The sequence below is a fragment of the Molossus molossus genome, unplaced genomic scaffold, assembly GCF_014108415.1.
Source record: "Molossus molossus isolate mMolMol1 unplaced genomic scaffold, mMolMol1.p scaffold_m16_p_2, whole genome shotgun sequence".
Taxonomy (NCBI): domain Eukaryota; kingdom Metazoa; phylum Chordata; class Mammalia; order Chiroptera; family Molossidae; genus Molossus; species Molossus molossus.
Genome location: NW_023425355.1, coordinates 48,251,994 through 48,275,073, shown reverse-complemented (window position 1 = coordinate 48,275,073; position 23,080 = coordinate 48,251,994). Strand labels below are relative to the sequence as shown.

At 36.6% G+C, this 23,080-nt stretch overlaps 1 protein-coding gene across 1 annotated transcript in view; it reads right to left on the bottom strand.

The window, feature by feature from the left end:
* Window positions 1–2,316: 2,316 nt before the first annotated feature.
* Window positions 2,317–23,080, bottom strand: part of WDR44 (WD repeat domain 44) — a 121,596-nt gene continuing 100,832 nt past the window's right edge. The window contains exons 14-20 of the mRNA XM_036270799.1: window positions 19,429–19,551; window positions 15,290–15,481; window positions 14,986–15,087; window positions 14,663–14,778; window positions 6,830–6,957; window positions 5,932–6,054; window positions 2,317–3,377 (exon numbers count right to left, since the gene is read on the bottom strand). Coding sequence (XP_036126692.1) covers window positions 3,283–3,377; window positions 5,932–6,054; window positions 6,830–6,957; window positions 14,663–14,778; window positions 14,986–15,087; window positions 15,290–15,481; window positions 19,429–19,551 — 879 coding nt within the window. The 3' untranslated portion in view covers window positions 2,317–3,282. The remainder of the gene's footprint in view (window positions 3,378–5,931; window positions 6,055–6,829; window positions 6,958–14,662; window positions 14,779–14,985; window positions 15,088–15,289; window positions 15,482–19,428; window positions 19,552–23,080) is intronic.

The following is a 23,080-nucleotide window of genomic DNA, read 5'->3' as shown; positions in this document are numbered from 1 at the left end:
TGAATCTCTCCTCTCATCTTAACACCCCCCCCACCCCCTGGGACCTGCTGTATTGATCTGAATGCATTTCATGCGAATGGATCTACACCAAAACAGTGGCTGTGGTTAACAGGGGTTGCCTGGATTCCCCAGAAGACTAGATGACTCAAATTTAGAGAACAAAACAAAATAAAGTGGGTCAAGCTTCGGAAATGAAGGGAACAAGAGAGCAGTTGGGGAAGAGGAGTCTGTTAAACAAGAGCTCAAAATAGAAGACAGTTAAGATTTTGGGGAAAATAATTATTTTCTGCTAGGAGAAGAGGGCAAGAGACCAGGGGAGATGTTGACAGGGTGGGTGCTCCATTTTCTCTGCCTTACCTATCACTTACTCATAAACTTGTACCCATATTACCCTTATTACTTGTAATATTAGATAAAGATTGGCCTTAGAATCAAGTGGCTGCCATGAATTACTAGGAAGGGTAGAGCAGGAAGGGTTAGGGCAAGAAGGGGCACTTGTAGGGCCACAGCCACAAGACAGTTCCAAGCCTCTTGTTTCTGTGGCCCATCTTCTCCACCAGAAGATGTAAGCTCTTCTGGCACAAGGGTGCTGCCTTATTTTTCCCTAGTCTCAGCAGTGCTCTGTACATAATAGGTATTCAATATACATCTGCTTAATAAGTAAGGCATGATGCTAGAAACCAGTGAAGTTGGGAATATTTTTCTTTTGAAAACTTATGGGGAAATAGCAAATCCTCAAAATGTTTTTAAGTTGAATCCCCATAATAATGAAGGTACTTACAAATATTCTGATAATTTGATTTTTTCACACCAGTGGGAGAGATCTGGCCTCTCTCAAAATTATACAATGAAAATGAGAATTTCTGGGATGGATATATTAATATTTAACATATATTTCAAAGAATAAAAAGTCACTGCCCAGCTGTAAAATGTTCTCTCCTTTTTGAAGAAGTGAAAGTAGATGGTGGAAGTTTAAAAAGTGTCAAGCTGGCAAAAAAATGTCAGTGCTCTATGTAAATCCCTAAAATGCTATTTGTTCTTGAAATCCCAATGTCTAGAAAGTGCTCACACACACACACACACACACACACACACACACACATTTTTCATCCAGTATTTTTTTCATCTCATAGATTCAGGAGAGACAGTTAGAAATATATGTTTGTTGACTACAGCTATTGGGTAGGCACCAAGCTTTACACATATATAATTTCTCATTAAATCTTTATAATTTCAGTTACATATTTTCATATTACACTTAAGGAAATGGAAATCATTATAGGATAAATAGCTTGCCCAAGGAATGTGCTAATCGAGGGAACCAAATCCAAGTTTGATTCTAGAATATGTGCTCTTTTCTAGAATACCATATCACTTATCATAGTGAGTCTCTAATACTCAGTTTTTTTCTTTATTAATTTTAGAGAGAGAGGAAGGTAGAGGAAGAGATAGAAACATCGATGAGAGAGAACACTGATTGGCCGCCCCTTTCATGCCCCCCACTGGGGATCCGACCCACAACCTGGGCATGTGCCCTGACCAGGAATCAAATCAGTGACCTCTTGGTGCATGGGGTGACGCTCAACCACTGAGCTACATTGGCTGGGCTCTAATACTCATTTTGGGGAAGAATATTGTTCAGTTTTTCTTCTGCCTCAAAGACCTATGGACATCAAGTTCTATGAAACACTAGACAAATCCAGACCTTGAGACTAAACAAACTGACTGGTTAGAAAGCCAATGGCTTAACTACTCCATCTGTTTGGTAGAATACAGAAGAGTGAGCAGAGATGGGGACAGGAGAATGAGGAAAGGGGAGAGGAGGACAGGAGAGTACAGCACTGACAAGAGGAAGATAGGAGTAAAAAGTCAAACAATATGCAATTATTAACTAGAAAACCCAGACTACTCCAAGACCATGCTGATTAACAATGATATGATCATGGCTCCCTAGCTTCTTACATACTGAAAACAAATATAGTAAAGAACATATAAGCACGTAGATAAACTCTCAGAAATGTTCATTTTAGAACCAGAATTAAATGTTTTCTTTTTTTTATTTAATTTATTTTTGTTATAGATGTTTCTCCTTCTCCCCCCTCGACACCCTCCTCTTGTTCCTGTCCCCACCCCCAGCATTGTTGTCTATGTCCATCGGTAATTTTTTTTTTCTTAAAGGTATGTAGCTAATGCATTATAACTTAAGGGTTTAAAATCTGGCCTCTGCTTGCTAAAAAATCAAATTATAAAACAAGACTTTGTTTTTCTTGCATTTCTCAAATTACCAAAGTCATCTGAAAATAAAGTCACATGTTTAACAAGTGTTGGTGACCAACTTTTAATAAACTATTTAATTTTCAGAAACATATGCTAACCATCAACAACATGATCAGGGTACCATTGCCCCAGATGTTATTTCATTGGTACAGTGTATCAATATTTACAAAGGCTTTCAAATTCAACAACACAAAATAAAACAGCTTAGTTTTTAAAACTACAATGCCTTAAAAAAATGTAAACAGTTCATTTTTACATTATTGTAAAAAAGAAGATTCACTCCTTAATGTGGCTTAATTTTTTTTTAAGTGAGCAAAGCCTGGTGCTCATGGATAAAGAATGAAAAAAATTCTTTACATAGAAACATTGTGCTCCAGTGTGGAAAAAAAAATTATATATACACATACAGAAAAGAATCTTAAGTCCACAATTTAGACCACAAAAAAAATCTTGTCCCCAAATTGAGAAATTTATAAAAACCATTTACACATGGTTGTTGACCTACTGAAAACCTATATAACATTTTTAAAACAATAACTCAGTCAAAAGATACCACTTTTCTTAAAAATGAAATTTTGTGCAAAATAAATTGTTTAAGCTAGAAACAAGACTCCTTCCCCAATAAGAGGCCAAAAGAGCCATTGAAATAATTTAACTTTGTTAAGATTTAGTGCATGTAACCAAAAGGCACACACATGGGATTAATATATTAATATATTTTCATGCAGAAACCTGTGCATGTTCACAATTATGTAACAAAAACACAAATATAACAAAACGTAAAGCCTATTGTTTGGCAATGTTATTCTAGCCACATTCCTTTCTAGTCTATCAGTCCAGGGTTAACTAGACAATTAACACTGCCTCTAAAAAATATATTATATTTGAACAACTTCCAAAAAAAATTTAAAAAAGGATATTAGCCTAGAACACTATAATATTTTTTTTTCAGTTCTGATACATATAGAAAGTTACTGATAGGTTTATTTTAAATGGCATTTTAAATTAAGATACATTTTTCCTTTTGTTAATAAACACTTTGATTGCTCCAGTGAAGTCAGCAGAGAGAAGAACTTCTGTGTTATCTGTCTTCATAATACCTTAAAACATAAAAAAAATATATTTTTAGTTGACTTAAAAGGATTATGAAGCCTGCTGTCACAATTGTCAAATGACCATGACTTATGGGGTGGAAGATCCTCTCTGTCTTTTCGGTCTCACTTTCCTGGCTCAATTCTGTAATCCTTCCATCCTCCTTTACCTCTCTGGGGCTCACTTCCACTTAACTTGTCTTAGCTGGTCTTTCCCTGGCTTGGGGAGATTACAGTCCCTTGGGGCCTGGAGGCCTGGATTTACTCCCAGGCAGCCTAGGCCTATAAATTGTCTAACGCTTCATTTTGTGGCAAGAGACTAGTGTGTTATTCAGCTCCAGAGCTGGAGTGCTGGCAGGATGGGATTAGCTGGGCAAGTCTATTGTTAACAGGGTTCTCTAATGAGGTTGATGGTAAGGTTCACTGTACAGCAGACATACTGAAACTGCCATGAAATGAAGTACACATGATCTGTGAATGCTGACAGAAACTTTTCCCTTTATAATCCATTTGAAAATCTATGTAACTAGCTATGGTGACTGGGAAAAACACTCACATTTTATATTTACCAGTAAAAGCACTTAACAGACAAAATTCAGTGTAAACTAACTCTATTATGCATCCACAACATTTGTGGATTTAAGGACTGAATAATAAGGAAGAAAATAATACAAAGTTTAACTGGAAAATTGTGCACAGGATGAGTTAGACAAAATGGTTTCACTTAAATTTGCTAAAAACATATCCTAAGCCTTTGAACATTCCTTCCTATCCTTTAGGCATATCTCAAAGTAGTGCTATGCAGCAGAAGCAGCAGCAAAGTATTTAGGGATATGAGAAAGGCTAGAGAAAAAATAATTCATCATATTCAATAATAATGAAGATGATAATGATAACGTTGCCTACATTCCAGGCATTTTGCTAGTCACTTTATGTATGTTATCTTCAATTCTTATCACAACTTTGTAAACTTGGTATTATCCAGAGAGTCCTGGGTTTTGGTTCCCGCTAGGGGCACGCACCCAAAAAAAAAGAATTCATACTTAGATTATACCTAGATAGGTACAAAACAGCAAACAAAAATCTGACTATGATCCATTAAAAGTTGTGCCTCTTTAAAAAGAAGTTTAAAGAATAGTAATTTTCCTCAACTTGTTTAAAAAGCTAGAATTTTCTGTGAAATGTGTAGGAGAAATGTATAGACTGTTAAAAGATATCACTGGGGAAAAAGAAAAGAAAAAAAAACCCAAAATATTTAAGTTAGAAAAGAGAAGCTGGATTTGATTTTGAGAAAAAGAAAATGAAAAGAAATATTTCCAAACAAGTGTTTAGGAAAGGTTTAATAATTCTAAGTTGTTTTATTTTTAAATCCTGTAATTTTAAAAAGTTGCTGGACTGAAGTTCATCTTTGCTATCAAAATTTTTCTTGACAGAAGAAATAGTATATTTAGTGTAGTGTAAAGTGCAAATAATACCACAGGGGAAATTACTTGAGATTAAATGAAATAAAAATACTTGAGAACTTTTAAGCATTAAAATACTTTTAGAAGCACCTTTTTACACTATATCTATTGTTGTGGCTTTACAATTCTCTAAAAGGCCTGGTTGTAGTCTCTACAGTGAAAAAACACATTTAATGAACTCTTCCGCAAGTGATTTTAATAATGCAAACTTGTCTTCATTAACAACTGGTCCAAATTTACATGATTTTATACTCTTAAGGACCACTTTTTACATAATTGGCATTCAATATTACAGGATGGCTTCTTTTCACTTCCTAGTCTGCGAATTTATAGAATTGGAGTTAGTAATAATTCTCAAAGCATATGTTGCAAATGGCAAGAAATTACAAGATTATAAATAGTTATCTAAGAGAAGCTACAAATTTGTGGCAAGTAGAAAAAAACAGTGCTTTCACTTTGGTTTAATTCATTTAATCAGCAAATGTTTATTAAGCACAGCTACTATATACAGGCAAGCACTGTGCTAGACACTGGCACTACAAGAAATAAGACATAAAAATCTCTGTCCTCACAGAAATCATAGTCTAGTACAGTGGTTCTCAACCTTCCTAATGCCGCGACCCTTGAATACAGTTCATCATGTTGTAGTGATCCCCAACCATAAAATTGTTTTCATTGCTACTTCATAACTGTAATTTTGCTACTGTTATGTCTTAGGTGACCCCTGTGAAAGGGTCGTTTGACCCCCAAAGGGGTCACGACCCACAGGTTGAGAACCTCTGGCTAGTAGAAGAAACACATAATACATTTTGTAGTTGTATGTCTTTGTTTATGTTTCCCCAAGAAGAACAGGTGCCCATAAAAGAAATTAAGAACTTTCAAATTTTTCATTGTAATTCCCAGGTGAACTTAAAAAGAAGTAATACTTTCAAGAACTATGTTACTGAAATGTTCGGAAATGGGTATCTGACAATCATTATGTTGTAAACAAAAATATTCTTCATACTTATAAAAACCTCAAACTACCCAATACTAGGGTCAATTAGGCTACTAAATGTTGACTAGAAAAAAAGTAGGACAAATAAAATATGAGTACCTACCAGACGGCATGGTATCTAAAACTTCAGTATCTTCACTTTCTGACTTTTCAGGTTGCACATCCAAAGACAACATCAAACTTGGGTTTGGAGCAAAGATGGCCGATGTAACAACTGCATTATGTGCTGGGGAAAAAAATTACTTCAGGATAACTAACAAATTTGATTCTAAACAAGAAGGCAGAAAGTAAAACATGCAAAAAATACAATAGCATATTTTATATGCAAATATCTTTTAACACTAACATTTAAGTAACTAAGAACTATTTACAACCCAAATATATTTTTTCTTTTCTAGATTGTAAAAAATTAATTTATTTTGATTCATTAAAGTATAGCTTTACCTGAAAAATTGTAAATTTGTGGAAATTATTGAGGATGTGGTCCTCTCTGCAGATTTTACTAGCTTCTCAACATATTCAGAAACCCCAAAATATTTTCTTTTAAAAATTTTTTTAATTTTTTTTTTGAGAGAGAGAGGAAGGGAGAGAGAGATAGAAACATCAATGAGAGAGAGAAACATCAATCAGCTGCCTCCTGCACGCCCCCCACTAATATCGAGCCCACAACCCAGGCATGTGCCCTGACCAGGAATCGAACTGGGAGGGACCTCTCAGTCCATGGGATGATGCTCAATCCACTGAGCCACACCAGCCGGGCCCAAAAATATTTTCTAAAAATAATACCACATACAAGTTCTGAGATTCCCATGACTTCTATGATTTTACACAAGTATAAGTTCTTCTTTAGTATAGAAAAATCCAACAAAGCCAAATCGGTTATAACTGCCTCTCTGAAATAATGCCTATACAAATTTGCTTCTAGTACATCTGCACTTTAAATTTATTAACTTTAAGTTTATTCACTTATAAAAGACACACAAAAGCAGGCATTTACTTACCTTTAATACCTTCCCAAAAGTCATTACGATCTCTCCTGACTGAAGTAAACTTGCTTAGGTCATGGTAAGTACTCCAGATATAAACATACTTATCTTCTGAGCCACTAACGAGGTAACTAAAATCATGGCTAAATTTGGAGAAGAAAGAAAAAAAAATAACCTTTTTTTTAGGTTTTGCTTTGTTCAAGCTTCCTACTTTAAAACACCTAAGAAAACACTCAGAAAATTTTGTTGAAATATAGACTCCTAGTCTCGGTCCAGAAATTTTGACTGTGTAGGTTTGACTTGGGGGCCAGGGGCATTAGAATTTTCATCAAAGCTCTAGGTTACTGTGCTACTGGTTAACCTATACTATGAGGAAAGCTTCAAGGGATGAAAGAGAGAAGCAGGGTATTCTACTAATTAGATTATTAGGTAATTACAGTAGTCCCCCCTTTTCCATAGAGGATATGTTCCAAGTCCCTGATGGATGTCTGAAACCACAGGTAGTACCAAACCCTATATATCCTATGTTTTTTCCTATACACATGGTCATGTGCCACATAATGTTTTGGTCAACAATGGACCGCATATACCACAGTGATCCCATAAGATTATAATGGAGTAGAAAATTTCCTATCACCTAATAACATCGTGGCCACTGAAATGTCTTAGTACAATGCATTATCCACGTGTTTGTGATGTTGGTATAAAGAAACCTACTGTGCCTAGCTGGTGTGGTTCAGTGGATTGAGCGTAGTCCCATGGACTAAGTGGTCCTGGTTCGATTCCCGGTCAGGGCACATGCCTAGGTTTCTGGCTCGATCCCCATTAGGGGTTGTGCAGGAGGCAGCCGATTGATGTATCTCTCTTACATCGATGTTTCTATCTCTCTCTCCCTTCTCTCTAAAAAATCAATAAAACAAAAAAATAAACCAACTGTGTCGCCAGTCATATAAAAGTACAGCACACAAAATTATGTACAGTACCTAATACTTGATAGTCATGACAAACAACTGTTACTGAGTTATTATTGATTATACTATACATTTTATTAAAATTTTAGAGTGTAATTTTTTTACTTATAAAAAAGTTCTCTGTGCCCTGGCCGGTTTGGCTCAGCGGTGGGAGCATCGGCCTGCGGTCCTGAGAGATCTGGGTTCGGTTCCCCCTAGGGGCGCGTACCTCAGTTGCAGTTTGTCCCCGGCCCTGGTCGGTTGTGTGGGTGGCAGCCACTTGATGTGTTCCTTTCACATCGATGTTTTTCTCTCTCTCTCTCTCTCTCTTCCTCTCTCTCCCTCCCACTCTACCTGAACAAAAAATGGAAAAATGTCCTCGGGTGAGGATAAAAAAAAAAAAAAAGTTCTCTGTGAAACATATATCATGTTATATTGCCAGCAGTTTCTTATATCTTGAGTTTACTACATCTCTTGATTGAATCATTTTCTTGTGTGCTTAATCTCATGTTTTATAAATTTAGTGTAGCCTAAGTGTGCAGTGTTTATAAAGTCTACAATAGAGTACGGTAATGTCCTAGGCCTTCACATTCACTCACCACCACTCACTCATCCAGAGCAACATTCAGTCATGCAATCTTCATTCATGGTAAGTGTCTGTGCAGGTGTACCATTTTTAAGTCTTTTACATCATATTTCACTGTACCATTTCTATGTTTAGACATAGAAACACTTATCATTGTGTTACAATTGCTTACAGTATCTAGTACAGTAACTTGCTGTACAGGTTGGTAGCCTAGAGGCAATAGGCTATATCATATGGCCTAGTTGTGTAGTGGGCTATATCATCTAGATTTATGTAAGTGTACTCTATGATGTTCCACAAAGAAAATGACTAACAATACATATCTTAGAAGGTATCTCCATTGTTATGCAATGCATGACTATACATACCTACGATAAAGTTTAATTTATAAATGAAGCATAGTACAAGATAAACAACAATACTAAAATAGAACTATAACAATGTACTGTAATAAAAGCTATGTGAATGTGCTTTCTCTCTCGAAATCTTATTGTAGTGTACACAGCATGGATATACTGAACAAAGAAATGATTCATATCCTGGGTGGCACAGCACAAGATCTTATCATGCTACCCTGAATGGTGAGCAACTTAAAACTTATGAATTGTTTATTTCTGTAATTTTCCATTTAATATTTTTGGACCATGGTTCATCATGTATAATTGAACCCGAGGAAAGCAAAACCATAGATAAAGGGGGGACTACTGTACCTGGTAATTACAGAAGAAAGGAGAACAGATAAGAAAAGGACTAACATATCAGAAATAAAGAACACATTGGAAAGTCTAAACAGCAGAGTAGAGGAAGCTGAGGACCGGATCAGTGAATTAGAAGATAGGGTAGAAAAAAAAATCAACCAATCAGAAAACCAAAAGGAAAGAACAATTAAAAAACAGGAAGACAGCTTAAGAGAACTGTGGGACAACTGGAAACGTAATAACATTTGCATCATAGGAGTCCCTGAGGAAGAAGAAAATGAGCAAGTGTTAGAGAATATATTTGAAGAAATAGTGACAGAAAACTTTCCTAATTTGGTGAAAGAAGAAGACATTCACATTCAAGAAGCACATAGAGCCCCAAGTAAGAAGAACCCAAACAGGCCCACACCAAGACACATAGTAATCAAAATGCCAAAAATTAAAGACAGAGAATCCAAAAAGCAGCAAGAGATAAGCAACAGGTTACCTACAAAGGAAACCCCATAAGGCTCTCGGCTGACTTGTCAACAGAAACACTACAGACCAAAAGGGAATGGCATGAGGTAATCAAGGTCATAAAAAACAAGGATCTGAATCCAAGACTACTCTACCCAGCAAGGCTATCATTCAAAATAGAAGGTGAAATAAAGACCTTCCCAGACAAAAAAAGACTAAGGGAATACATTAGCACCAAACCAGCACTGCAAGAAATGTTAAAAGGACTGCTGTGATTAGCAGGAGAAATAGGAAGAAAAATAGAACCACACTAAACAAAAATGGCAATAAATAAATACATATCAATAATCACCGTAAATGTAAATGGATTGAATGCTCCGATAAAAAGACACAGAGTAGCTGATTGGATAAGAAAGCATAACTCATCTATAAGTTGTTTACAAGAGACACGCCTCACAACAAAAGACACACATAGGTTGAAAGTGAAGGGATGGAAAAAAATTTTCCAAGCAAACGGAAAGCAAAACAAAGCTGGGGTAGCAATACTCATATCTGATCAAATAGATTTCAAAATGAAGACCATAACTAGAGACAAAGAAGGCCACTACATAATATTGAAAGGATCTATCCAACACGAAGATATAACCTGGACAAACATGTATGCACCTAATATAGGAGCACCAAAATATATTAAATATCTTCTGGAAGATTTCAAAGGAGAAATCGATAGCAATACAATCATAGCAGGGGACTTCAACACCCCGCTGACATCACTGGATAGATACTCTAGACAAAAAATTAGCAAGGAAATAGAGACTCTAAATGAAGCACTAGACCAAATGGATTTAATAAATATCTACAGAGAATTACACCCCAAAACTCCAGAATTCATATTCTTCTCAAGTGCACATGGGACATTCTCAAAGATAGACTACATGATAGGACACAAACTAAATCTCTACAAGTTCAAGAAGATTGAAATCATATCAAGCAACTTCTCAGATCACAATGGCATGAAACTAGAAATCATTTGCAAGAAAAACATGCAAAGGCATTTGAACACATGGAGGCTAAATAGCACGTTATTAAACAATGAATGGGTTACCGAGGAGATCAAGGAAGAAATTAAAAACTTCCTGGAAACCAATGAAAATGAACATACAACATCACAAAATCTATGGGATGCAGCGAAAGCAGTTCTGAGAGGGAAGTTCATAGCACTACAGGCCTACCTCAAGAAACAAGAAAAATCTCTAATAGACTATCTAACCTCACAACTTAAAAAACTAGAGAGCAAACAAAAAGAAAACCCCAGAGCAAGTAGAAGGAAGGAAATAGTACAGATTGGAGCAAAAATAAATGACATAGAGTCCAAAAAAAATAATAATAATTCAATGGATCAATGAAACAAAGAGCTGGTGTTTTGAAAAGATAAAGAAGATTGATGGACCCTTAGCTAGACTCACCAAGAAACAAATAGAGAGAACCCAAATACACAAAATCAGAAATGAAAGAGCAGAAGTAACAACTGACACCACAGAAATACAAAAGATCATTAACAACTACTATGAACAATTATATGGCAACAAATTCGACAATCTAAACGAAATGGACAAATTTCTAGAAATACATAGTCTCCCAAAACTTGACCAGGGAGAGAGAGAAAACTTGAACAGACCAATAACAACTAAAGAAATTGAAGATATAAACAAGACTCTCCCAGCAATCAAAAGCCTGGGCCCGGATGGCTTCACGGGGGAGTTTTACAGAACATTCAAAGAAGAACTAACACCATTCTATTCAAACTATTTTAAAAAATTCAAGAAGAAGGAAGACTTCCAAACTCCTTTTATGAAGGCAGCATAATTCTTATTCCAAAACCAGAAAAAGACACTACAAAGAAAGAAAACTACAGGCCAATATCCCTGATGAACATAGACGCCAAAATCCTGAACAAAATACTAGCAAATTGGATCCAGCAATACATAAAAAAATTATTCATCATGACCAAGTGGGATTCATCCCAGGGATGCAAGGCTGGTACAATATTTGCAAATCAATAAATGTGATACACCACATAAATAAAATGAAGAATAAAAACCACATGATCATATCAATAGATGCCGAAAAAGCCTTTGACAGACTCGAACATCCATTTCTGATAAGAACGCTCAGCAATGTGGGAATAGAGGGAGCATATCTTGACATAATAAAGGCCATATATGAAAGACCTACAGCCACATCATACTCAATGGGCAAAAAGTAAAGGCATTTCCCGCAACAACAGGAACAAGACAGGGATGCCCACTTTCGCCACTCTTATTTATGTATTTATTTATCCTCACCCGAGGACATTTTTCTATTTTTTGTTCAGACAGAGTGGGAGGGAAAGAGAGGAAGAGAGAGAGAGAGAAACATCAACGTGAAAGGGACACATCAAGTGGCTGCCACCCGCACGACTAACCAGGGCTAGGGACAAACTGCAACCAAGGTACGAACCCTTGCGGGAACCAAACCCAAGTCTCTCTGGAGTGCAGGCCGACGCTCTAACCGCTGAGCCAAACCGGCCAGGGCTCGCCTCTCTTATTTAACATAATACTGGGAATTTTAGCCACAGCAATCAGATAGGAAGAAAAAATAAAAAGGATCCAAGTTGGAAAGGAGGAAGTGAAACTGTCATTATTCGCAGATGACATGATACTATATGTAGAAAACCCCAAAGACTCAATCAAAAATTTACTAGACTTGGTAAATGAATTTGGGAAAGTAACAGGATACAAAATTAACGTCAATAAATCGATGGCATTCTTATATACCAATGATGTACTCACAGAAAGAGAAACTAAGAAAACAATCCCATTTACCATTGTGGCAAAAATATTAAGATACCTAGGAATAAACTTAACCAAAGAAATAAAGGACCTATTCGCAGAAAAATTCAGGTCATTGAAAAAAGAAATAGAGGAAGATATAAAAAAGTGGAAGCACATACCCTGTTCATGGATTGGAAGAATTAACATCATTAAAATGTCCATACTACCCAAAGCAATGTATAGATTCAATGCAATCCCCATCAAAATACCAACGACATACTTCACAGAACTAGAACAAACACTTCAAAAGTTCATATGAAACCAAAAAAGACCTCGAATAGCCACAGCAATCTTGAAAAAGAAGAACAAATTTGGAAGGATCACATTACCAGATTTCTGGTTATACTAAAAAGCCACTGTAATCAAAACAGCCTGGTACTGGCACAAGAACAGACATATAGACCAGTGGAACAGAACAGAGAACCCATAAATGGACCCAAGGCAATATGCTCAATTAATATTTGACAAAGGTGGCAAGAAGATACAGTGGAGAAAAGACAGCGTCTTTAATATATGGTGTGGGGAAAATTGGACAGCTACATGCAAAAAAATGAAACTAGACCATCAACTTACACCATACAGAAGAATAAACTCAAAATGGATAAAAGACTTAAATGTGACTCATGGATCCATAAAAATCCTAGAAGAAACTGTAGGCAACAAAATTTCAGACATCATATGCAGCAGAATTTTCACTGATACATCCCCTAAGGCAATAGAAACAAAGGAGAAAATGAACACATGGGACTACATCAAACTCAAAAGCTTCTGCACAGCAAAAGATAAAATCAAAATGGAAAGGCTACCCACTGTATGGGAGAGCATAATTGCCAATGATCCATCAGATAAAGTGTTAATTTCCAATATATATAGATTGCTCATACAACTGATCAAAAGGAAAACAACAAACCCAATTAATAAATGGGCAGAGGAGCTGAATAGACACCTCTCCAAACAGGACATACAAATGGCTAAGAGACATATGAAGAAATGATCAACATCACTAATCATCAGAGAGATGCAAATTAAAACAACAATGAGGTATCACCTCACACCTGTCAGAATGGTCACCATCAACAAATCATCAAACAAGTGTTGGCGAGGGTGTGGAGAAAAGGGGACTCTAGTACACTGCTGGTGGGAATGCAGACTGGTGCAGCCACTATAGAAAGCAGTATGATGTTACCTCAAAAAATTAAAAATTGAACTTCCATTTGACCCAGTGATCCCACTTCTAGGAATATACCCTAAGAAGCCTGTAACACCAATCAGAAAGAATATATGTACCCCCATGTTTGTAGCAGCACTATTTACAATAGCTAAGATCTGGAAACAGTCCAAATGTCCATCAGTAGACGAATGGATAAAAAAGCTGTGGTACATATACACAATGGAGTACTATGCAGGTGTAAGAAAAAAGGATCTCTTATCCTTTGAGACGACATGGACTGACCTGGAAAGTATTATCCTAAGTGAAATAAGCCAAACAGAGAAAGACAAGTATCATATGATCTCACTTATTTTTGTAATATAATGAACATAACAGTCTGAGGAATGGGGTAGTCCCATAGACGTGGAAGTGGGGTAAAGACTGACAATCCCCAGAAGAGGGGGTGGTGGGGGAGAGATAAACCACAGAACTTATATGCATGTATGCATGAACAAGGGACATGGACAACAAAGCTGGGGACAGGGCGGGGAGGGAGAGGGAGGGCGGAATCAGTGGGGCAAAAAGGAGAAACATCTGTAATAAAAATATATAACTTAATTAAATAAAAACGTAAAAAAAAAAAAGAGGATTATAAGAAGAGGCAGGTAGTTCAGGAGAGCCTCTAGACCTCTAGGAGTTCAAATAATGATATGTAAAGTTGTAAATAAGGTGCTGAAAGCTTTATTAGCTTGTGTACTTGAAAGGATCAAGACCATGAGTGGGGTGGGTAATAAAACTGCCTCTAACAAAAACCTTACGTAAAAGTACAAAAGCACACATTCTGGAGCTGAGAGTTTTCTAATCTTGGCTCTGCACCAACCAATGTGATTTTAGGCAAGTTACTTATTTTTCTGGGTCTTGGTTTCTTCATCTGTAGAATAGGGGCAATGCTAACTCTATCTACCATATAGGTGGATAAGGTAAGTACTGCATGATGATAACATGAGATACCAGATATAAAAGTGCAAAGAAACTGAAAACATCATATAGACATAAGTTCTAGTAGATCAATGGAAAGCAGGAACACAGGAGAAATGTTCTGGTCTCCTTTGGAAATTTCTCATTGCCAACTTACCTGAAACTTGCTTTGATCTGGCTGCTGCTATTGACATAACCCTTATACTTCATGGAAAGTGACAAATCTCTGAGATCATAGAGTCTGATTCTGGAGTCATTTGAGGTTACCAGTATCTAAAAATAAATCAAGGGAAAAGTTAAATATACAATCTTTTAATCTAAGTTAAGCTATAATCATAAAAGGTGTATACACATACAGAACATACTTCAAAACTAGAAAAAGTAGTATTCCATAGGAAAGGGAATATATTCTTAGCCAAGATATTAAGAACTAACTTTCAGGAGTCTATATATAGACAGAGAATTCTGAATACTTAGTACCTTATTTTCTCCCGGTAAAGGCTCAATGCCAGTAATTTTTCTTCCAACCTTGTTGCGTCCCCTGGTAGATCGAACATGTATTTGCGTGTGGTATTTCAAATGCTAAAAAGAAATCACAAATTTAAAAGATCAGAATTAGAAGGAACCTCAAAGGTCATCTGATCCAACTCACAGACAGACATCATAATAATTGCCCCAATTTACAGATAAGGCAGTTAAAGTGCAGAGAGGATATAAGTTATTCAAAACCACAAGTGCTTTCCTAACTATTCAATTACATAATTTACACAAGAGAGTCATTTACCTCTGTATCATAGAAAATGCACCTGCCATCATATGTCCCAATCACTGCATATTTGCCATTTTGACAGAAATTTGCAGCTGTGATCAATTTTGTTTGACCATCTACTTCATTCCACAAAGCTACTTTTTTGTCAGGTATGTTCCAAAGGCGAAGCTTTCCATCCAATGACCCACTTAGAAAATACCGGTCATCCTAAAAATGTGACAAAAGTTTAAAAAGCTTTCATTTTACCACATCAAGAAAAAACTCATTAGGAAATCAATACATTAGCTCTATTAGAAATGTTTAAAATATGTAGATCTCATTTGAAAAGTATTAAAGTATTCTTCAAGAAAGCATTACTTTATTCACTAAAAATAACAATTAGAAAACATAGTATTGCCCTGGACAGTGTGGCTCAGTTGGTTGGAGTGTCATCCCCTACACCAAAAGGTTTCAAGTTTGATTCCCAGTCAGAGCACATACCCAGACTGCAGGTTCGATCCCCAGTTAGGGCGCATTTGGGAGGCAACCAATCCATGTTTTTCTCTCACACTGATGTCTCTCTCTCTCAAAAAGCAAAAATATAGCATTCATGTTGAAGAAATGGCATTGTGATCATTTTATCATATCCTTAAACTGCTTTTATCAAAGTATGGATGTTAATGGATAATATATTGAAATGTATATTTTGTAGGAGGTTTCTGTGATCGTGTTTGAAAAATTCTGGGTTATAAGCCCGGGCTGGTTTGGCTCAGCGGTTAGAGCAGGTCCCAGGTTCGGTTCCCGCTAAGGGCATGTGCCTTGGTTGCAGTTTGTCCCTGGCCCCAGTTGGGATTGTGTAGGTGGCAGCTGGTCGATGTGTCCCTCTCACATTGATGCACCCCACATCTGAAGATGGATGCAAAAATGTCCTCAGATGAGGATAAAAAAAAATTCTGGGTTACAGAAAATTAAACAAGATATTGAGTTCCAAAAGATGGATAAAGTAGGTAGCATTTTCCAGCTTATTTAATCAAGAACTTTTTTTTATTTGGTTAATCCTTACCCGAGGATATTTTTTCATTGAGTTTTTTTAGTGAGAGTGGAAGGGTGGGAGGGAGAAAGAGAGAGAAACATCAATGTGAGAGAGACATACCTGACTAGGCCTGGGGATTGAACCTGCAACCCACGTACATACCCTTGACCAGAATCAAACCCGTGATCCTTTGGTCTGCAGGCCAATGCTCTAACCTTTGAGCCAAACTGGCCAGGGCGAACCATGAACTTGTTTTTGTAGAGAGTTGGTGGGGGTCAGGGTAGGAACATTTAGCAGGGTTAGTAACTTCAAGAAACATGCTTTGGGAAAAACTATCTTAAAATGATACATTTGCCCATAGCCTTCTCTGGGACATATATTAACAGCTGGACAAAGGAGTAATGCCAGTTAGCCCACAGAACCACCCAATTATTGACACTCTGACACCATGTCAGCAGAGAATCACTTCACTAATCAAATTCTCAATTTCAATCCAGGGGGGTTCTCAACTGGAACAATTTGTCCCCATAGGGAACATCTAGCAATGTCTGAAGACATATTTTTAAAATATGTTTTTCTTGATTTTAGAGAGAAAAGGAGAAAGAAAAGCATCAATCAGTGCCTCCTAAATGCACCCCAACCGGGTATTGAGCCTGTACCCTGGGCATGTGTCCTGACCGGAAATCAAACCAGAGGCCCTCCAGTGCACCAGATGACACTCAACCAACTAAGCCACACTGGCCTGGGCTGAAGACACTTTTGATGGTCACAAGTGGGGGTGGGGTGCTACTGACATCTAGTTGGTGGAGGCCAGGAATGCTGCTAAACATCCTCGAGTGCACAAGACAGCCTTCACTCACAGGGGTGTGGAACCTTTTTTTCTGCCAAGAGCCATTTAGATATTTATAGCATCAATCATGGGCCATAGAAAATTATCAACTTAAAAATTAGCCTGCTATATTTGATCAGGCTAATTTGGTAAGGCCTGTGATGTCAGCTGGTATTGATTTCACGGGCTTTATACAGCCCATGGGCACGACTTTTTAGAAATAGGGCTTTTCAGTTTCCAAAATAAAATCAAATAAAAGTATAGAAGAATTATTGACTAAACAGAAACCTTGATAATAATGTACTACATAGATAACTATCACCACCTAATAGTTATTTCTTTCCACTTTAACATTATAGTTAAAATAGAGGTATAGGAAAGGATTTTTCTCACAGTTGCTGACAGGAGTAAATCCATCCTTTTATTGCAATCTTGGGTGACAGGTAGGGGTGTTATTCAGAAAGCCTCGAAGGCTTGATGGTTAAAACTGATAAGGTATTCACACATATTTAACATTTTTAATTTTCAAAAGTTCTTACCCAAGTTTTTTAAGGGTTCAGAATTATTACTGCCTATGTTACAAGCTTGCCCAGGGAGGGAAAGTATATTGAGGGAAGCAAACTATGTCACTTTCTCTCTTAATCTGGGGAGAAAGAGGAAGAAATGAGAATATAATTGAAACATTGCATTAAAAAAACAACAGTCTGGCCCTGGCTGGTTTGGCTCAGTGGTTAGAGCATCGGGCTGCGGTCCAGAGAGACCCGGGTTCAGTTTCCGCTAAGGGCATGTACCGTGGTTGCAGATTGTCCCCGGCCCTGGTTGGTCGTGCGGGCGGCAGCCACTCGATGTGTTCCTTTTATGTCGATGTTTCTCTCTCTCTCTCTCTCTTCCTCCCACTCTATCTGAACAAAAAATGGAAAAATGTCCTTGGATGAGGATGAAAAAAAAAAAGACAACAGTCTGGCCTTGGCTGGTGTGGCTCAGTTGGTTAGATCGTCGTCCCAAGCATCGAAGGGCTGCAGGTTCAATTCTTGGTCAGGGCACATAGTTGGGTTGTGAATTTGATCCCTGGTAGGGGTGCGTACAGAAGTAACCAATTGATGTTTCTCTGTCACATGGATGTTTCTCTCTCTATCTCCCTCTCCCTTCCTCTCTATCTAGAATCAATGAAAAGCATATCCTCTGGTGAGAATTAAAAAAGAAAAAGACAACAGTGTGGTGATGGTGTGGGGTGGGGGCAGGGGCTGGGTGGAGGGGGGCAAAGGTGGGGGAAATGGGGGACATCTCTAATAGTGTCAACAAGAAAAATAAAGTAAAAAAAAGACAATGGATATTAAACTTATAGAGATGAGGACATGATTGTAGATATAATCACACATCAACACAGGAGAGGGAAAGTAATCATACATCAACAAGGGTCAGCTTAAGTCCTCCACTTATTTCAACCTACCTAATGAAGTAGAATTAACATGTGACTTCCCTGTGCTTACATACAGTAGTTGCAAAGAACTAAAACTAATTTAGCCTTATGCGTTTGATGGCTCTATCCTATATGGGTAGAACATATTCTATTCTGCAATTCCAAGGTAGTAAACTTTTCTCCTTTAGCTGAAATCATATGAAATTCTTTCTTTCCAGAAGAAAGATATTAAAGGATTTTCTATATTGGAAATGATACCACTTAAACTACTACTACAACCCCCACAAGACTGGCTAATACACTATTTATGGAAGTGCAAATTGGTGCGAGTGTTTTGGAAAACTGTGCTGTATCTGCTAAGCTAAAATACACAATTCTCTTTCTCTCTCAAAAAGAAAAAAGAAAACTAGTAAGAAGGGATTCCAAGATTAACAATGCTTCTAGACATTAAATAGGAATTCAGCATTATCTTGTAACAAATTTTGGACTTTGCATTTTTCAACCTTTTGCTCTTCCTCCTTCCTTCCCAACCCTCCCAGGACTATTCTTGCCTATACGTTTTCCTTTCTCATTTATCCATCTGCTGTCTTTTCTTCTTCTACCATCTCCAATACCTCTCATATATACTAGGATGCTTTATTTATACCCTGCATCTTATTAAAGATTTGGAATGCCTTTTCACTGTTATATTTAGAATATAATATTTCCAGTTTTTCTAATGCAGATTAGCAGCGTATTTATTTCCTTTCTCATTTTTAATGCAAAATAAAAAAAAAACTAAATTAACTTGTGGCTGTTAATTGCTTTTCTGTAATCCAATTACCCTCCAGAGAAACTTGGTTCCCTCACCTTCCTTATAGTATAACAAAAAAAATGGGTAAACAATTACTTACTCTTGGATGAAAAGCTATGGCAGTGACAAAATCTATATGCTGAAAACAGCAAAGGCATTCTCTTCTGGAAATATGCCATAACCTGACTGTTTTATCCATCGAAGAAGAAAGCAGAAAGTAGTTCTACGGAAAAATTTCCATTGATTATTTTATCACCATGAGAAAAACTACTTATACAATAAAAGTGAACTTTTGGTTTATATGTACCACAATAGTTTTGTTATTAGTATTATTATACACAGCATCAAAAATATTATCCAGTTTACTTGGAAGATCCCATTTTCTTTGAAACAGTTAAATAGCATATTTCTTAGATTCTAAGACTTTTTAACATTACCTATTCTGGAATTATATTGAAACTTAGCTATAACTATAAGGTATCTATTCATTTAATTGTCACTTCAGTTTAGTTACTTTCACATTGACAATATGGGTGAATTTTAATTCACATGGATTCCCTAACTGTCACTTAAAATCACTTTAAAAATATTACCCTATAATATAGCATGGAAAGGAAAAGTTATTGTGTACCTGTCACACTGTAGGCAAGAAAATTAGAGAATAGAAATTGTCAAATCTCTCAGAACACATCACAGAATTTTCAAAGCTACAAGAGGTTAGTATAACTGATTTAGGCATTACAATGGCCCATTACCCAGGAACCAAACATTTATCTTTCAAAAGCTTCCAGCTGACAGAAGCTCTTTAATTTCTAAACACAATCTATTTAAGGGGAGAACTATGAGTCACACTGAATGTGAAAACCAAAATCAGCCTGGCCAGCATGACTCAGTGGATCCAGCATCATCCCAGGGACTGAGAGGTCCTGGTTCCATTCCCAGTCAGGGCACATGCCCAGGTTTCAGACTCGAGCCCCAGTAAGGGGTGTGCAGGAAGCAGCTAGCTAATCGATGTATCTCTCTCACATTGATGTTTCGATCTCTCTCCCCTTTCCTCTCTCTCTAAAAATATCAGTAAAAACATATTTAGAAATAAAAAATAAAACAAAACAAAATCAGACCTTAGTATTCTTTGGTATGCATAAAAGTACTAAGCAAATTGAAGTACTGATGACACTTAATGAGTACTTACAATGTGATAAACATTGTTCTTAGCACTATACAGCAACCCTACGGGGTAAGTAGATTATCCTCTTTTATACATGAGAACACTGAGGCAAAGAAATTGAATAATTTGTCTAAGACTATACAGCTTGTCAGTGGCAGAATGGGTAGTCTGGCTTTAGGTCCAGGTTCTAACCACTACACTATTCTGCAGAGTGCTTAAGTAGAACATATTTTATGGAAAACAACCAGATGCTTTGTTGCTTACTTAAAGCAATGAAATAATCTTTCATCGTTAAATGTAGAAAGACTAAGCACAAACATTGATCTGGACATGTAACTAACTGTATTGATACATATATGCTATTTGGGCTAGTTTATAAGGCATACATTTTATGTAGTTTACCTAGTTTTAAATAAATGGTATATATTGCCAATAAAAAACAGAATTTTACAGAAGAAAAAAAATAGTTTTAAACTATAAAAAAAACAAAACAAAAAATAGAAAACACCCAGAATTTTGAAAGATTTATAATAATTTTAAAACATCTAATAACAGCCCTGGCTTGTATGGCTCAGTTGATTGGGCACTGTCCCATGCCCCAAAGGGTTGTGGATATGATTCCTGGTCAGGGCTCATGCCTGGGTTGTGGGCTCAATCCCCAGTAGGGGGCATTAGGAGGCAGCTAATTGATGTTTCCCTCTCACATCGATATTTGTCTCTCTCTCCCCTCTTCTCTCTAAAAAAATAAATCAATAAAAATAATGTTGCCTGGCTGGTGTGGCTCAGTGATTGAGCATCGACCCATGCACCAAGAGTTGCTGGTTCGATTCCCAGTCAGGGCACGTGCCCAGGTTGTGGGCCAAATCCTCAGTGCAGGGCATGTAGGAGGCGGCCAATTGATGTTCTCTCTCATCGATGTCTCTATCTTTCTCTCCCTCTCCCTTCCTCTCTCTCTAAAGTCAACAAAGAAAAAAAAAATTTAATCTTTAAAAAAATCTAATAACAATTTTTATTTTCAAGATCTACTTAGTTCCAGAAAAGTTTTAAAGAGTACATATATACAGTTTATGTTATATTTCCTGTTAATAATAAGTATATAAAAACTAAATCTATGGTCTGTTGTTCATTAAAACTAACTTTATTCAATTTTTGCAAAAGTCTATTGCTTGAAGTATTATGAAAGAAATATGAAGACATCCCTAGAAGTGAAGATGATGAAGACATGTTAAGATTAGTTCTAATATGCCCAGAGATTTCTGTTCAATAAATAATTATTGAATAAGTAAAATTAAATACTTTTATTAAACTAAGCATAATGTTGGGAGTCAAAGAAATTAGATTCAAATCTAAGTTCTAACCATAACTAGTTTTGTGATCTTCTAATCTACAAAATTAAATATTATCTACCTCACAGGGCTATCACTATAAGAATTAACAAGGTAATTCTTGTCACCTGGTACAAAATAAGTCTTCAACAAAAAGAAAACACACTATAAACACCAATTATGCTAGATGCTGAGGATAAACAACAATAAAATAAGATTTGGTCCCTATTTTCAAAGAGCTTAGGATCTTGTTGCAAACAAGACCTAGAAATGTACATAAAGTAGGTAAGTAAAAAAGAAAGTTTAAAAAAAGAACATACAGACAGATGAAGTCCTTTAGAATAAAAACCAGTTTCCTGAAGAAATACTTCCTTAAGACTCCAGGGTGATTCCTGCCCTATAGATTTTTTTTTTTTTAATTTCTTTTTTTTTGAATCTTTATTGTTGGATGTAAAATGTATTACAGATGTTCCACATTTTTCCCCCATTGGCCCCCTCCTCCCCACTCCCGCCCCCCTCCCACCTTTTCCCACACTATTGTCTGTGTCCATCGGTTATGCATATAAGTTCTTTGGTTTATTTATTCCCACCCCCCCAACCCCTTTCCCTTTGAGGTTTTTCAGTCTAGCAATGAATTTGTACTTCTTAATCCCTTCACCTTTTTCACCCATTCCCCCAATCCCCCTCCCATCTGGCAACCAACAAAATGTTCTCTGTATCTATGAGAATGTTTCTGTTCTACCTGTTCATTTTGTTTGCAGATTCCATTGTTGATAGATATGTATTCATTACCATTTTGTTTGTTCATATATTTTATCTTTTTCTTCAAAAAGACCCTTCATCATTTCATATAATAATGGTTTGGTGGTGATGAACTCCTTTAACTTTTTCTTGTCTGGGAAAGTTTTTATATGCCCATTGAGTCTAAATGACAGCTTTGCAGGATAGAGTAATCTTGGTTGTAGGTTCTTGTTTTTCATCACTCTGAATATTTCTTGCCACTCCCTTCTGGCCTGCAAAGTTTCTTTTGAGAAATCAGCTGACAGCCTTATGGTAACTCTCTTGTAGATAATTAATTGCTTTCTTCTTGCTGCTTTTAAGATTCTCTCTTTGTCTTGAACCTTTTGCATTTTGATGATGATGTGTCTTGGTGTGGGCCTCTTGGGGTTCATCTTGTTTGGGACTCTCTGTGCTTCCTGGACTTGTATGTCTGTTTTCTTCACCAAGTTAGGAAAGTTTTCTGCCAATATTGTTTCAAA